At 43.4% G+C, this 17,808-nt stretch overlaps 1 protein-coding gene across 1 annotated transcript in view; it reads right to left on the bottom strand.

Annotated features, from left to right (window-relative positions):
* ANXA2 (annexin A2) overlaps nucleotides 1-17,808 on the bottom strand; it is a 42,768-nt gene that overhangs the window by 10,543 nt on the left and 14,417 nt on the right. The window contains exons 3-5 of the mRNA XM_045774817.2: nucleotides 17,570-17,669; nucleotides 4,754-4,848; nucleotides 1,441-1,554 (exon numbers count right to left, since the gene is read on the bottom strand). Of these exons, the coding sequence (XP_045630773.1) occupies nucleotides 1,441-1,554; nucleotides 4,754-4,848; nucleotides 17,570-17,669 (309 nt within the window). The remainder of the gene's footprint in view (nucleotides 1-1,440; nucleotides 1,555-4,753; nucleotides 4,849-17,569; nucleotides 17,670-17,808) is intronic.

Genomic DNA, 17,808 nt, shown 5'->3' on the forward strand with positions numbered 1-17,808 from the left:
AGGTCAAAGATTTAGTACTCAAAGCACCTTTCATTAGCCCCAGTTACAGAGATTACAGTGGAGAATGACAGCTCGAGGAGGTCCATTTCAAGTCACTAATACCTAGTAATAGATACTAGTAAAATCGCACCCATCACAACTAAATAGATTTTTGACGAAAGTAAAATAAACTGATCTGAAGTGATGATGGCCAGAAGAAACCTAGGACAGGCTGACTCACCCAGGACTCCAAAAAACCCAAGATTTGGTTTTCAGGAGTGTCCTTTTTATCAAGCAGGATCATTAAATGTTGTTGATATTTCATCATTCGTCATTTTACCTTCTCTGCAATATAGCCTACTTAGGAAACTCAGAGTCAGTCCACTCAAATGAACTGAGCACAGCTTGGGCTAGGCTGGAGAACTGAAGGAGATTCCCCAACAAATCCTGCGGCAGCCCTGAGCTATCAAGTCCTGGGCAATGGAAATGCCTGGTGTGCGGAGCTGCCTCACTCCCGAGGTGCTCTCTGGGGAGAGATGACATGAACCGTGACATCAGCTCTGGTGACAGGCTTACAGCTTGGTCTCTTCATAATTCAGAAACAGGAGCATCGCAGAAAATGCACTTGGACTTCGAATAAAAAAAGAGAATCATAGCTTTCCCCCTTACACTGGAGGCTTTACCCAGTTTTATCAGCAGAGGGCAGTATCAGATTATTCAAAGTATTTCAGGCACATACTATATAAAAGGGGTTATGTTTTGCTGTAAAATACATTTATGCTTATGCATCTATCACATTTATATAATACTTGATGTTTTAGGTACACATAGAATTCAGGGAGTTTCTAACCTGGAATTTCTACTATGTAATGTAATCTAAAATTCCAAATAAGTTTGCAAAAACAAAAAACAAACAAAAGAGATAACCTGTGCTATAATACTTAGAACAAAACACAGGTACCAATCACAATCTGAAACCACCCATTATATATATGTACTGTAATGCCCTGATTTGCCTGAATTTGAATTATACAGTGGGACTGACAGGAGAAAGTCAGAAGAAGAAACACCCAAGAGAATATGAGCAGAATTTGCAAGCTTCACTTGACAAAAGCTATGAGTTTTACTTTTGCCTTAATATCATAACAAATCTTTTTTTAAGGAGGAAGTGTAATCAAGGAAGTAGTTTTTCCAAATGGTATTCCAATTGCCCAGGTGCCAAGCAGTAGCAGCTGGGTAACTGACTTCCCAGCATCATGAAATTTCTTTACAGTCTTAAAAAGAGTAATTGAAATATTTTTGGTACAAATCCTGAGACTTATAGCTTCAGTTCATTAGAAAAAAAAATGGTTCCAAATGAGAATTCAACAAAACTGAAAATCACCTAATTATACCCAGAGAGCTGTAATTCACAAATATTAATGGCGGATTTGACAGAGATTGCATCCCACACATGTTTACCTTCATGGAGGCTTTCAGCTCAGAAGCATCATACTGAGCAGGTGTTTTCAATAGGCCCAAAATCACGGTCTCCAGGTGGCCGGACAAGGCTGACTTCAGTGCTGATGCAAGTTCCTTCAGAAAAACAGGCAAGAATATGGGAAACGTGGTTGGTAACCAATATTCCCTTTAAAACTGGTGAATAAAACAAAAGTGGGATGTGTTTGGAAAACGGACTGTGATTCCTTGACCATTCTGGGATCGCAGACTCAGCTGTCTCCACTGCATTCCCTTCAACAGACACCGATGTCACAAACCACAAGATCAGACTTTGCTGACAAAATCCCTTAACATCCAGGCTGACAGAGCCATCTTCTCCCAGTCGTTACAAAGAAACCAGGGCAGAATGCAATTCCTCAGAAAGCTAGGAGTGTTGAGGGCGCTTTATAACACACTTGCAAGTGATAAGCACTCATGGAAGATAGGGCACTTTCCAAGGGCAAGGCCTCTGCTAAGAAGGAGGTGGTTAGAGTAAAAGACGTTGGTGCAGCTGTGCCGGAGGTGATTCCTAAAAGTCTCCGGAGGAACCAGAAGACCCACCATGGGTAGAAGTGGGATCACGAAGTTTCCTATACAGAACACTTCATCTAAGACTGAGAGAACATCTATTTGTCCATATCAAATCGGGACAGAGTTGACAGTGATGGGAGCCTGAAGGTCCCCCCCCCATTCACGCCTTGGCTTCCCTGCTCTGTACTATTTTTTAAAGTTTCTACTGTCACGACATTGATTTTTAAGTCAGTGGTCTGAGTCAGCACCCATGTATGCAGACAAATACCCCAATTCAATGTGTCTTTTTACAGCCACTGAAACTGGCGATTAAACTCCCTGCACATCATGAGCACTAAGTGATGCCTGAACTCTCCCGCTGCAATTATTTTCCTTTCTTTTCACTTCTTCCCTCCTATTCTCTCCCTTCTTTCTTTCTCTCCTGCTTGCCTGCAGCATGTCATGGCATGTATAATGGTTAGCTCCTAGAAGTATGTGCAGGTGCCAGGGGGTGATGTGCAGTCTGCTTCGGGGAGAATCTTCTCAGATCATTCCTAGGTGGTGAGAACTCGGATGGATCTTGGACAACACCTGGCCCAGCCCTTCCACCACCTACTCTCTTCTGATTCCCAGTGTCCTAGTAACACACACACATTTAGAAAAGGACTTGAAAAGCAACACCTTCCAATTATAGCACCAGTTTTCCAATTTGGAAATTTGAGGTTAGGTAATTCCAAACTTAGCCTACCCTTGACACCCCTCTACCCATTCTCTGTTCAAACCTCAAATCGCATCTGGGTACGTACTGACATCTTCCACTTCTATTATAAACTCCTATCAGCGTTCAACTTCCTGCTTCTCATAATGTCTAGTACAGGGCTTTGCATGTAACAGAAACCCCAGAAATGTTTGATAAATAAAACATTACCATTCTTTATATGGAGAAATTTGGCATCTGCTTGAAGGTGAAAAAAACAAAGACCAATCCTCTTCCTCAGCTCCTCTCCACTTCATTAGCTTTGCCTATGCTGTTCAAGGCTCATGAAAGAGGCAGCCTCAGTCCATACCCCAACATACTCTCTAATACAGGGCTTTCTCCTTGATTATGCAAACAACTCATTCAAAACACTAATGTTCTGCTTCCAAAATCCTCAGAAATGATCTCAAGTAATTATGTATCTTTCTATACATGATGACAATTTTCCTTAGCCCAAGATTGAGAGACATCAAGAATCAGTAGGACAGGGGCACCTGGGTGGCTCAGTCGGCTGAGCATCCGACTCTTGACTTCGGCTCTGGTCATGATCTCAGGGTCGTGAGACTGTGTCCCATGTCAGACTCTGTGCTAGGCATGCAGCCTGCTTAAGATTCTCTCTTTCCCTCTCCCTCTCTCTTTGCCCCTCCCCCCACTCTCTCCCTCTCTTAAAAAAAAAAAAGAAGAAGAAGAAGAATCAGTAGGACAGTAAGCTGTCCCCAACACACACAAAGCCTGTGTGGTCAATGAACCCTATCATGATTCTGGTAATATCTTCCATCCAACAGAGTATGTGAGGGCTCTGTTCTCCATCTATCTAATTTGAAATCAAGATCCAGGCTTCTCTGTTTCTGTGTACACTTATGTGTACACACCCAAGTGTGTTCCAACACCCCACTCTGTAAGTGACAAATGAAGGAGCAACTAGAGGCACACTATCCAAAGAAGTGAACCTTCTGCTCCAACCGGAACTCAGCCCTACCAGGTCCCAGATCCTTTTAGAAACTGTAGAAATAAAATATTCCCCTCTATGCCTCACTACAAAAGATTATGTAAGTCTAGTTGGAAAAAGAATTTTAATGCACGCAAGATGATAGAAGCCAGATTCTTCCCTATTTATGTCCTTTCCAACTGTTTGAGTAGGTGGGGGTGGGAGCCAGAGCAGGGCTTGACCCGCAACTCTCAGAACCCCAGTGGTCATGTCAACCCCAAGAAAAGAAATGTCTTTTCCAGAATCCTTCCAGCTCACCTCCACTGTGGCTACGAGTGAAAGCCGTTAAGTCAAACAGAAGCTGCAGGAAGCCACGCTTACTGCACTGTCCAAGAATAAATCAAAAGCTTTTAATAGCAAGAAGTTAAAAATAAAGCATCCCGTCCTTAAAAATAAAATTTCCTAACACTGCAACAAAATAAAGGATGAACAAATGCTGGGTTGTTCCTTAACCACTAGTGCACAAGTAAGGGAAAAAGCGCACAAAGACTCTTTAAATAGCGGGAGCATGGCATGTTGAAGATAGCCTAGTAGACCAAATGAACTACTAACTAAGCCCATTTGCAGCAAAGCTCTTAAGAATTCAAGTATATATATATTTTAAGAGTGAGGAGAGCCTATCAGGATCAATACTAACTAAAGGCTAGTGTCCTAAGATTAAATTAGAAACATCTTATCAAGAGCTAGCAGAAGTCATAAACATGAAATAAGTTGCTACATGTAAAGAACTACATGCCTGGCACAAAGCAAGCATTCTAGAAATGATACATGCTGTTGTTGATGTTCCCTAGTCCCCTCTAACTTTCTGTTCCCAGCCATGCTCCCTCCACACCCTCTGGATGGAGAAGGGCATGGTCTTTATGGATGAACTCCAAGCACTCCAGGGATCATAAGTGTGGGAGTGATGACTCTTACAAGGATACCCAAGAGTTCTAGAAGGCTCTTGCCACGATGAGCCAGAATCCATAAAGAGAAAAAGCAATAGCTGAGGAAATGAAATTCAACAAGGAATGCCCTCCACCCCTGAAACTGCTTGTTACCTTTTTGGTCCTTCTCTGGTAGGCGAAGGCAATATCTTGTCTCTGTTCATTGCTGCGGTTGGTCAAAATGTTGACAATGGTGACCTCATCCACACCTACAGAAATACAAGTTGGGAGTAGTTATCACCCATGTGCTCTAGTCCTTTGGGCTCACACTGAGGTTTTTAAGTAGTTTTTCAAATTGAAATTTATATACTGTTTTCCAAACTGAAATGCCAGGACATCGAGTGTTGTCAGTACCCTCCACCAAACGCGTTTACCCAATTTTTATCCTGACAGCTGCAAACCTCAAGCCTAAATTGACCTTTTGAATACCGGCATTTAAAAAAACTATTTTACTCATAAATTGGTTTCTGGAATCAACCGTAGGAGGTGTGTTTGTGGGGCTTTGGCAGTCAGATGGAACAACAAAGATTTAGGAGGATTTTAAATGAAGGTCCCCAAATTGCCATTTAACTGGGGATTTAATAGACAGTAACTGTGAACTGAATTAATAGAGACAATTATTTATATTTATTGCAGGATTACGGCTATATAAGCAGCTAGGTATAATTTCTATAATTATAGAAACTGTCATGACAAATGAGTCAGATTTAATATGGCAGTAGTATTTTAATAGCATAATTGATTAATACAATCATACTTATTGAAGACTAAATTGTTTTTTAAGGAAAATAAATGTTCCACTGCTTTTAATCTTCAATAGGCAATTTTAATAATCAATTTTATAACTTTATTAAAAAGAGTAAGTGTTTTAATCTAAATTAAATCTAAATTGGGAGTTTTGAAGTGCCACCAAAATATTTTAGTACCTATTTTAATTGGAACATGTGTATTTACAAAGATAAGCAATGCCTTCTTGTATCTGAAAGTTTCCAATTTTATATCAGAAATACTCCTAAAATGCCGCTTAACTAAAGAAAGCCTGATTTTAAGAATTCAGAAAGTAAAAGGTCTCCCTCCTAACCAGTTATCAACTTTGTTCAATAAAAGGAAGAGTCTTCGCCATAACTGGATAGGTAACTCTTGGGTGAGAGTGAGAGGAGCTAAGCCCACAAGGTCACATGTGAATGGCAAACAGCCTGGCTTAAAGGAAATCAGGAGAGTCCCAAAAGCAACAGAAATGTCAGAACTGTAATGCTCTGAGGCAGAGGCAATGAGCAAATTGACAAAGAAGGTACCCTCAACTCACAAGCATGTTACATCAAAATGCACAAAGTTAGATTTTCTGGGTATAAAAATAAGTAACATTTATTTCTGTGTTTATATACTCATTTCAGAGTGAGTTCAAACCCGTACGTTAATCACGTAAGTGCAGCACCTACAACTTTAGCTCTAATTTTTAGAGCACCAATGTCGACAGAGAAATACAATTCCTATACATGAGATTCAGTTGCAAAGATGCTTATTTCAGCATTATATATAGAATCAAAAAATAAAAGGAAAAAAAGCCCCTATGTCCAATAAGAGGCTGATTAAGTAAACGTTCTTCTGTCCATGTAATAGGATACTATAGCCATTTAAAATGACGGCATAAAATATTAATTGACATGGAAAAATGTATAATATACTGTTAAGTAAAGAAAAAACAGGTGGCAAAGCAGTATATACAATATAACCCAATTTTTGTAAAATGTAAAGAAAATATCTAGAAGACTATACCAACATTTTAATAGTGATCATGTGAGTGGTAGGATTACGGACACCCTAAGGTTTTCTTTCTTTTGATCATACTTTCAAAGTTCACCTTAAAGCCATAAAAAGAGTTCTTTACACACACTGAATGACATGCAGTCATTGATCTAGAATCAACTAGTGACTTCACCTCGAGAGAATCCCGGCACGGTTCTAAATATTTTAATTAGAATAAAACACAATATGCATAATAATTACAACATCTATATAATTCTCCTTGGTTTCTGAAACATCCTAACACAGACTACCTTATTATTCTTCAAAATTACCCAGTAAGGATAGGTATTCATCGTCTTCCTAGTTCACAGATGGGAGAAGCGGAAGTTCAGAAAGATTGCAACTACCGCATGTGTAAACATCGGCCCGTTTGGGTCTGTTTCTACATTTGCACTTGAACAATGACCTCCAGTTCTGCTTCCACGGAACACTAACAGATACAATCCTGCAAGCCCACCCACACATATGTTCTCTCTCTCTTTCAATATTCTATGGCTCTAACTTCATGTTAGGAAAAACCATTGCTTATAAATGTGTTTTTGGTTTACACTTAACTTTCTTCCTCAAGGGGCTACTGGGTGGCTCAGTCAGTTAAGCATCTGCCTCCAGCTCAGGTCACGATCTCAGGGTCCTGGGATTGAGCCCCATGTCAGGGCTCCCTGCTTAGCGGGAAGTCTGCTTCTCTCTCTCCCTCTGCCCCTCCCCGGGGTCATGTTTTCTCTCTGTCTCTCTCTCTCTCTCTCTCTCTCCCTCCCACAAATACGTAAATAACATCTTTAAAAAAAACAAAAAAAACTTTCTTCCTCAAATCTGAAAATGCCAGAAAACAACAAAATCAATCATATCCTCAAATCTCAACTCTAGTATTTTCTGAAAGCAATTTTGGAGCTGCTGACCTGAACACATACCAACAACACTGACCCATAAAAATAATTCTCCCTTGGAAACAAACACAAAGTTTATGTTTGTGTCAAAATGTGATCGCAAGCCCACCTGAATTAGAATCACATGAAGCACTTATTAAACACACAGTCCCTTGGGCCACACCTCAGCTCTACTGATTAAAGGCTCCTTAGAACTTTGGACCAAAGAAGTAGCATTTCAACCTCATTCTGCACTGAAGAATCACCAATAGAGATGGATAAGCATGAGGAACGCAAAGATCTTTGGAAATCTGCTGACGTAGAAGACTTTTAGTCTCTTGCTACCAACTGCTTCTGGGAGGTGCAGGGTCGGCTACAATTTCAGGAACAGAAATGCTTACCTTTGTCCAAATAAACCAGATAAGAAAAAACACCTGACGAGTTCACTGCACTAACTGCAGCGTGGTCCCACGCTCTTAGTCAGTAAAACAGCCTTTTGCCTTTCTGTTCACAGCAGCTAAGCGTCCAGCCAACAGAGTCAGAATTCAATCCAATTATTGGAAATCCCCATAAAGAGCCTGAGTGGTTAACCTGAATCTCGCGTAGGTGGCAGCAACTATGACAGTCCGAAGGAATCTAAACGTATTTTACCTAAATTATTTACCAAGCCAATAGCCTGCTGAGCGGCAGCATCCAACATGCTGGGACCCTTACAAGGGAACAATCTGATCCATTACACAAATGCTAACGCCAGCAACTACAGAGAAACGGGAGCTGTTTCTGCAAGTGGACGCCCCTCCCCCTTCTAAGAACCCCACCTACAGAAGCTGTTTCTCCCAGACCATTGTCTGCAAGTTCCAAATTGAACTCGAAAGGGGCGGGGAGGGGGGGTGAAATCATGAAGCTCGGGATCAATTGCCTAGTCAAAGCCACTTAAAGCATGTCCTGTGTCGGAACACCAGAATACACATTTCTGCCAGTGGGATTTAACATCTTATCTTCAGAACACTGCTGCTTCCTCTCAACCTGCTATCATCATTGGTGAGGCAGTTTATTCCTGTGGAAAACAGCCCAGCACAGGTTGAAGCTTCAAGGGTCATCCGGTTACTCACCACGTCTGCCCAGGACGAGGCTAGAAGGATGACGACTGAGCGCTCAGCCACCTATGTCAGCACAATCATCGTCAACAGCGCACAGCAAGTGCCAGGACACCGGGAAAGCTTTAAATTTAATGAATTTAACACAGGTGCAGATGCCCGGGAGATGAGGCTCTGCCCCTCTGGATTTACACATTCAGATCTCTTTTGTTCGGTGCAGAAGGAAGCTTCTGCTGGGCAGAAGGGGGCCGGGGGCTAAAAGGAACTGGGCGGGCAGGGCAAGATCATAAAGAAAAAAGCAACAAACCTGAATAATATTTTTTCCCATCTCATTCCTCGTGTGCTTCGTGTGGAAAGTCAAAGTAATCTACGCAAAGGCTCACAATGGGAAACAGTGACGCGGGCAGGGGATCCTACAGAATGTGGGTGAGAACACAGCAAATTCTGTGTTCCAGGCAGATTTTTTTAAATTACTTTTCAAAACTGATAGAAGTTGAAATGTTCAAGATTGGGAAGGAATGAAGACATAAATTTATTTGGCTCCTGATGGGAAACAACACAGAAAATGTCATAAGCATTCCTTCCTTTCATGAATATGGCCAGCGAATCTCATCAGCTACCTACAAAAATGTTTCCAACAACACTCTTAGGCTGGGGCCTCCGAGAGGTCAGTCGCTGTTCTGAATGCCAATCAACACGAGGCAGTCAGCATGCTGCTTCGGGAGAAGACTTTCAAGTCACTTCGACCAACTGCTCCTGTGAGGTGCAGGGTCGACTACAATTTCAGGGAAAGAAATGCTTACCTTTGTCCAAATAACCCAGGTAAGAAAGAACACCCGAGGAGCTCACGGAACTGCAACACTTCTGCCAAGCGATACCACAGGGAGGCGCCGCTGACAGCAGGGCTCAGGCAGAAAACTCTGGGGTCATGGGGCCCTTAAACCATCTACCGTATTTTTCAAACATAAAGAACACTTGCAGTCTGAAGTAATGGTCAACTCCAAAATCATAAAATCAGCCTCCTGGAGTTTCCTCCTCCTCTCTGCGGGTGGAAACCCCAAGTCAGCTCCACATCTGGCATTCCATGGAAAATGTGTCTTGATTGTCCATGGCAAGGAACCAAGAGGCCATTCTGAACAGGATGCTGACTCACGCCTGCCAAGACACACTGACTGCACAAAGAAAATGGATTTCATTTTGTTTGATGAAGGCTCAGGAGGCCCTCAGGGTGTGGCTGACTGGTCAAAAAAAAAAAAAAAAAAAAAAGATTCCTGATCTAGATGATGGGAAAATGCCTCAGCTTAGATTACTGGGGCTATGAGTATCAAACCTCAGAAGAAATCGTCTCTGCAACACGAAGGTCAGCAGCAGGCCACAGAGAGAGGAGATCCATGGGTGTGGACATGTGGACCTATCTTGTCTATTATAATAGCGTCAGCCACTCGCTTGAATACCTACTATGTGCCAGGCATTTACTCAGTGCTTCACACAACTCTACCATGTAATTTTCACCACATCTGTAAGAGGTGGGTGTTACTGTCATCCCCATTTTACCCACAAGGAAACAAATGCCCATAGAAGGCAGGGACATGCCCAAGGTCACACAAGCAAGTCACTTGCAGAGCTGGGACTCCAAGCAGGATTCAAGACCCAGGCTCACTGCACTGGGCTAACCTGCTTCCTGTTACAGAAACATATCCAAAATTTAAAAATAAGGTCAGAGGAAGACAGCGTGGTGTGGCAGCAGGGCCTCCCAGCGTGGCTAACAGGGCCATCCAAGACCGCCTCTCCAGGGTGTGTTCTCACTCACCTCGCTACTCCCTACTGTCGGGCATGAGCTCTGTGCGGTTACACGTTAACTCGGAGATTATGGTCCAAAGGTTATGGCTTCAGTGCCCTGTAGGACATTAACGGTCTTGTGTCCAGCCCAGCAATCTTATCCCAACACTTCCCTCAGTGCCTATTAACACCCAGTCTTTCAAATGTCCCTTTGAACTAGTGTTATCTCCTTTGAGTTAAATAAATGTTTGACATGTGTCCATCCCATATCTCTAGGAGTCATGTTGGTACCTTTCTGAAATTATAGAAATTATACTTTGATACTTCTTCATACCACACTCTTCCAAATAGTTCCTAAAAAGGATTTGGGACAGTAACATGTCCATACGTCTATAGAATAGGACTTACTTACTATTTAGTACATATAAACATATGCACATTTAATAATCTATAGATAATGATTTGCCACCCACTAACAGTGCATGGCCACTGAAGAGATATCCCAACTGAGGTTTTTTCAACAAAAAGAGCTAGAAACTCTCTTCCAGGGATAGTCATTAATAACATGGTGAGACAGGGGCAGCCCCTCCCAACAAGGCTAATATGCCAACAAGCCATCTGTCTACTCGAAGTGACTTCAGGAACAGAGAAGCACACACACACACATACATAGTTGTCCAAAGTATCCTTCCCACCATCAGCCACAGTGCTGCCTGGCCTGGGATTCCTGCTCTTGCAGTCAGTCACTCCTTGGGATCACTCAGCAGCTGTGAGCACTCTGTGTCCAGAGGGTCCCACCAGGAGCTGGACATTCACATGGGGGACAGACGTAAAGGGGAGGCATGCAGATCAGTGGCAGGGACACGTGCTTCAGAAATTATGTGGGGCTCAGAACTGTACTGTCTGGGCACATTAGTTACTTCTCTGTGCCTCAGTTTCTCACTCCGTAAAACAGATCATGAGAACATTTAGGGGGATGCATAAAGGATGGACTGAGTTAATGACCCAGAACGTGTCTACTACCTTCTCCACACTCAGCTTCTCTGTTGCAGGCCTCGCTCTTGTTTGTATTTGGTTTTGGGTCAATGAAAATAGAGGGCAATGGGGGTAGGGGTACACTTATGCCATTAGCACACATCAGATTCTAGTCTGGTTTCAGGATAACCTGTGGCAGCTACCTGAGAGATGAGAGGGAAAACAAACACTGCATGGGGTGGGGGTGGGGGGCTGGGGAGCCCAGCACCACTCCCAAGACAGGCAGAGAGCGGGTCTGGTCCTGGCTCATGCGAAGTGTGGTTTAGCTAAGTGCCTAAGAACATTTGGGCCCAAAATCAAATTTCTTCTGCTTCCATTCGGCTCTGATCTCACCTCTGTTGAGTCCCTTAGAAGGGATTTCGGTGCCCTCTATCTGGCAACTCGGTTGTATACGTCAATCATCTAGAACCCTGTCTGCCTTCCATGCATGATTACAGTTCTGAAATATTCCATAGGACCAGCAGGAAAACACAAAGTAGGCCAGCATCCAAAATTCAAACCAAACCAAATTGTAAATGCAGGCTGACATGCAAAACGCGAGCCCCATTGTGCCCTGCTACTCCGTTAGCCTCATGAGACAGAAAATTTTAAAATCTGAACAGATGCAGGGAACCAGCACCCCCACCCTTAACTCCACTGATAGTGAAGAAGTTAATATCCACTGCCATCGCACTGCTGACACCAGAAAAGAGTCTGGTTACTACACCCAGTGTCCCTGGGTGGCAGCGAGAGTCGGATTTCCTCAGGGGAAAGAGGTAACAGTTTCTACAAAAAAAAGAAGAAGGAGGAGCCGAGAGGCAGGCAATAAAAGCTAATGCCTACCATTAGAAGGGCACCAGGGACTCCCTCACTCATGTCTTCTAGGCTTCTTGGCGCAGGTTTGGCATCTATATACCCATGTAGACAAAGATCATTTTGAAGAAAATCAGAGAATCTGTGCTCGGAGTAAAGGTGGCCGTGACTCAGCACTGGTCCCTCTTTGTTCCCAGCAGTGCTGTAAGACGAGAACTCGGTCGAAAGTAAACTTGATCACAAAGGGAAAGGCCTCAGTGAAGAGAAGGTTCCCCTCCTCCTGTTCCCGTCCAGGAGGATGGGAAGGCCTGGGCTGTGTGAGCCACGGGACCTTTCTTACAATTACACTGTCCCTGAGTCTGGGCCCTCCCCTCCCACCCCTCCAGTTAGGAGAGAAGCCACCTTTCAGAGCCAGTCTGCCTCCTGGCATCTTCAAGAGAATATATTCCTAACTGCTGTCTCAGCTGAATGAATATTCCTCCAGGTGTGCAGGTGAAACCAAAAATACACGTCCTGGCCTGCTTTCCATCGGCATGGGACGTTCATATTTTTGGCCGTGCTGGAAAACATGGTTCCATTTTAAAAGTATAAGAAAAAAATAAGTGCAAAAACTTGCTGCAGTTATGCTTCTCTCTACTCGTGCTTATGAGAAGGGGGAAAAAAAATCACCCGCTTTTGCATCCCTTCCGGAGAACACAAATACTGCTAAAATCAAAACTGGCAATAATAATAGGGCAACTCATTTCCCTCCCCTTCTAGAGAGAGAGAGAGACCAAAGCTGTACCAGTCTATTGGCACTTACACTAACTCTGGGGTTGTGCTGCTTCTAATTACAATCTATTTTATGTAGTCTGGATTCATCCTTTTCTAATTTAGCTGACTTTCCTTTCTAGTTATTTGGACCCATATGGTAAACCATTCACAGCTGTGTTGTACACTCCACAGTATATATTTAACCCAAGGCCAATCTAGACCAAGAGACTCCTACAGATTTAAGTCTCAGAAACCTCTTGTTAATTAAGCAATATTACTACTTTTGCACGGCTTTATTCAGTTTCTAACTAGACATAAATTAAGGTAAGTAATTGCACAGTCTACCTCAAGCCAGAGCATACACAAAACCGCCCTGCATTCGGGTTAGGTAACATACTCAAGAAATACTGAGATCCCTTCAAACCAAAAACAAAGGCGACTTCTGAGTGTGAGTTAAATTCATTTTGTGAAAACAGATCAAAGCTCACCAGGGGACTGTTCTCCTTTCTGGCTTCTGCCCAGATTCTGGAACTGTCCCTCCGCTGCCTCATCTCACCAGCCCCGTGTCCCCCTTCTCTGCACTCACCTTGTGGGGTCTGGGATCTGCGTACATGTGACTACCATTTAAATATAGGTTAAATATTTACTCTTTCACACAGTCTCAGGGGCTGTGTAAATAAGATTAAAGAAGTTTCATGAAATAAAGGAACTCACATTCTGGGGGGAGAAAGAAATCTGTACATAAAAAACTACAACACAGTGTGACAAGAGCTGTAAACGACTTGTGTGAAGTATCCGAGACACAGACCAAGGAATAATCGATTCTGCCTCCTTCTCAGAGAAAGCGCGGAGAAGAGGCTGTGTACGGGGCTCACTCCGAGAGGTGAGGGGGAACCGCTCGGTGTTAGCAGTGGGCTAACACTCCCACCAGATGGGGGCTGCACACTCCTGTCAGAGTAAAGGCTCCAGATAGCCTAGAGATGAAGCTAGAGAGAGAATCTGCAATGGATGAAGCAAGGAGACCCACGAAGAGGACAGAAGCCATGCAGCCCAGGTGACAGAGGATACGGCTGAGGGGAAGAAGGAGTCATATCTGCTTCCGGTCCTCATGACAGGTCCAGATCTCACCCAGTTCTGCCCCTCCTTCTAATCCCCACCCCCGCCCGCCCCGGCCAGGCCTGCTCCGGTTTACCATCCTTTATTTCACAGCAACGGAAGGACCCTCCAGACTTGCTCCCAGCTCTCCTTCCTGAGAGGACTCAGGCCAAAGGGAAGTCCGTGGTCAGTGGAACAAAGCAGGTAATGACCAGAAAGCTCTATACGGGGCACGTGCTTGCACGTGTCCTGGGCGACTCTATCTAGGAGGGGGAGGCCCACATAGTCATCTTTTCTGGTCTTTGGCCTTTGTTTCTATCAGCATTCGAGATGTACCCTTTGTTTTCCTTGATGTCAAGGAAACAGCAATTAGGGAGCCCTGTGTTCTTCCGTAAAGGGCCTGAGGCCGGAGTGGGGTGAAGGTGTGGGCACAAGCTTCTTAATTACACGGAAGGTAGAAGGCATTTAAATGGGAAGCTAAAATATTAATCAGCTCATTTTTAAAAGTGGTGTGAGTTATCTACAAATCTCAAGAGGAAGAGGAAAGGGACAAAGGGATATTACTTTCCCAGCGACTGACTTCATTTTTGTTTGTAATTAAGTTTATTGCCTTCCATTTGTGAAGTTGATACACGTCATCACAGAAAATTTGGAAAACACAGAACACACTGAAAGCACAAGAAAGGAAAAGAACCAGTTCTGCAACTGACAATGTTAAGGTAAATGCATGTTAAAATAAGCATTCTAAAACTGTGAGAGTTGCATAACTCGGTGAACACACTAAAAAATTGAATTGCACATTTTATATAGGTGAATGGTATGTATGTTAACTCCATCTCAATAAAAATTGTTCATAAATTTTATTTTTCATATTTCACATTCTACAGATACTCGATGTAACACAGAGAGAGTTATCATAATCTAGTAAGTCATTCCCCAACTAGCTGGGTTTTTCGCTACCAAAACCAACGCTGATATTAACGTCTTTGGTACACTGAGCTCTATACAAATATCATTTTCTTTCTTCTCAATAGCTTCCTAGAAGGATTTAAGGCTCCCAAACATACTGACAATCCAGAAATTATTTTATAAGACTAACAGAATTAAAACGCAAAAAATTTACTCTCTACAATTACTAGGCACCAAAAATAAGGAAGTGGTCCTAAGTGGAAGTCACTAGGCATTAAATCTGAAGAGAAGACAGGGGACCTAAAGCTGGGCCACAAATATGACATGTATCTGATATCAACAGAATCACAAGTGCAAAAGGTTTTTCATGTCTAAAATAACTTACGGCAAAGGAACAAAAAGTCCAGTCCTCAACAGGTGGGTGGCACAACACTGGGGTGTTTAAGAACACAGGCCTGGGGCTGGACAAAGTTGTTCAAACCCCACTTTGAACCAAGGCCAAGAGACCTGGAGCATGTTAATCCTACAGTGAGTCACCCAGAAATCGGAGAGGATAGAACACTACGTCGGGGTGAATCTGAAGTCCACCTGAGAAGAACATTCCCAAAGTGCCTGGTGCAATGCCTTTTCCCATAAGGAGCACTCAATAAATCATGGCAACCAGGATCATGGTGATGTCAGCTGCTTTTGACCAAACAGGAATGCAGGAATCCAAATCTTAGCCCTCCAGACGTTCCTGTTTAGAAACTACAGTATTTTCAGACTAACTCGGAAAGGGCCTGAAGGTATTTTTATTACCCCGGGAGTTTCAGCTGTGACCGAGCTCATTTGCGCAATCTTTACATTCCAGGGAGCTCAAAAGCTTTCTCATGCAAGGATAAAAGCAGCCTTTGTCTCAAGCTTGTAAAAGGCACCATCTTTGTCAGATGAGTTAACTGTTAGGCGAGTCAAGTGTGTTTCTGCAGGGGTGTGTTGGGAAACCCCAGGAATGTAGGCACACCCAAATAGTGAGATGGGGTGAGTTTTAGGAAAGTGGATCATGCGCCTGTACACGCACACGTGCCCGCAAGTGAGTGTGTGTTGAGATAACACATTCTGAGCACTGTCTATACGGCAGGCACCCACCACTCCATACTGCCCAACTGTGTGAGGTGGAACTTTGATTAGCCCTGCTTTGTAGGTGGAAACTGAAGCTTAAGGAAGTGTTTTTCCAGGGTCAGAGAGCTAGTAAATGAGTGGCAGAGCCAAGACGGGAAGAGCCGTGACTGCACAATCTCTCACCTGCTACACCCCAGCTCCACCGAAGAGAAAGATCTGGGGTGAGATAAGCCTGCATGGTTCAGGCTCTTTTTCTGATTAGTGACTTCCTGACTTCCCAACCTGGCCTTTGACAAGTACGGTCATTTAAAAGCATCAAAAATAGGCTTTTGAAAGGTCTCATTTGGATGCTTCCTTATTCTCCCTCCACTGTCCAGCAATCATTCTGGGAGGTATCCAGTGTCCCCAGGAAACACAGGGCTGCTTTAGGCCGATGATGCAAATCCTTGTGTCCTGTCAGAGCCACAGGACCTAAAGGATCTTTCTCCTTTCCATCCTATCTCTGGAAACAACGTCCCCAGTTTCTCCAAGGGTTTTAGGAAAACAAAACAATTCTGAGAGTGAAAAGGGACACAATCAGTAAATAATGCAGACATAAATTTTGGGTTCCTCATTTTGGGTTCCCGGGTCATCCTGGTGGAGGTTCCCAGTCTGTCGGTGACCTGTATGTGAACTGTACAAGTGTGTCAATAAATTAAAACACTGTAGTTCCAAGAGAAAACCGTCTATGGCCCTTCCAGAGGTATGAACCAGCAGCTGCTCTGTCTGCTGGGTCATGTCCGCATCTCAATCTAGCCTCACAGTGAAAGGAAGTGCTTTGTCCAGAAGGGGAAAGAGTGTGGTGAATCACAAGCATCACCACAATAATCACAATGTCCCAGGGATTGGGGGGATGGGGCAATTCCAGAGACACATGCCTCATTAACATCAGCCAGGGAATCTGCACACTGACTTTTATAGACACAGAACACAGCACAATGAGGACCCGAACAAGTTCTTACTCAACCCCACCCAATTAAATGCTTTATCCGCTTTATTTCGAAGGGAAGCTCTTATGCCTTCTGGCCCTCTCTTACTCATCCCAGAACTTGAGGAAACACACTCATTCTGACAGCTCTTCTAATTCAAGCTCCAGGTCTAAGCAGTGGTGTAACTAGTAGGCTTAAAAAAAAAAAAAGTCTGAATTTTTTTGTTCATTAGATCTAAAAGCAACTTTTCCCAGCATTTTTCCCAGCATTTTTCCCAGCATTTTTCCCAGCACTTTCCCCAGCATTTTTCCAACAAATGTATTGAAATTGAGGGGGATTCAGGACAAAAAAAGGCCAGTTTGGGATCACCATGACCAACTTCTTCCTTATAAAAGAGGCACTGAGGCCTCAAAGTGAAGAGCTGAGCCCAAAACACTCATCCAGGGGGCATCAGGCCTTCTCCTCTCAGCTGAGGCCTGTTTCCCTGTTACTAGGCTCCTTGGTTAAAATACTTTCTCAGGTTTTAAGTCTTCTCTCCAACGAAAGGGAGAAAGGAAAGGATGAAGGGAGGGAGGGAAGGAGGGGTGGGGTGAGATGGGGAAGGTTTAGATCAACTCCATTAAAGCTCAAGGACAATTTCAAATGACCAGTAAATGGAGATTTGAGGGAGAATGAGACAACTAAAAATGCCTCAGTCATTGTCGGCCTGACAAGAGGAGGACAAATGTCACCTACCTTTGGTCTTGATGGCCGTTTCAATGTTCAGAGCGTCACGCTCAGCATCGAAATTGGTGTAGGCTTTGACCGACCCGTACGCACTTGGGGGCGTGGAGTGCTGAGGTTAAAAGACAAACATACTCAAATCATACATGTCTAAAATCCCCCTGCTGAAATATCCCTGAAATAGATTTTTTCTATGGTTTCTTTAAACAATTCAAATCATTCGTAGACTAGGTAACTAGGTAAGTATAAAT

The sequence above is a fragment of the Ursus americanus genome, chromosome 36 (assembly GCF_024610735.1).
Source record: "Ursus americanus isolate L20-20 chromosome 36, mUrsAme1.1.p, whole genome shotgun sequence".
In the NCBI taxonomy this organism is placed as follows: domain Eukaryota; kingdom Metazoa; phylum Chordata; class Mammalia; order Carnivora; family Ursidae; genus Ursus; species Ursus americanus.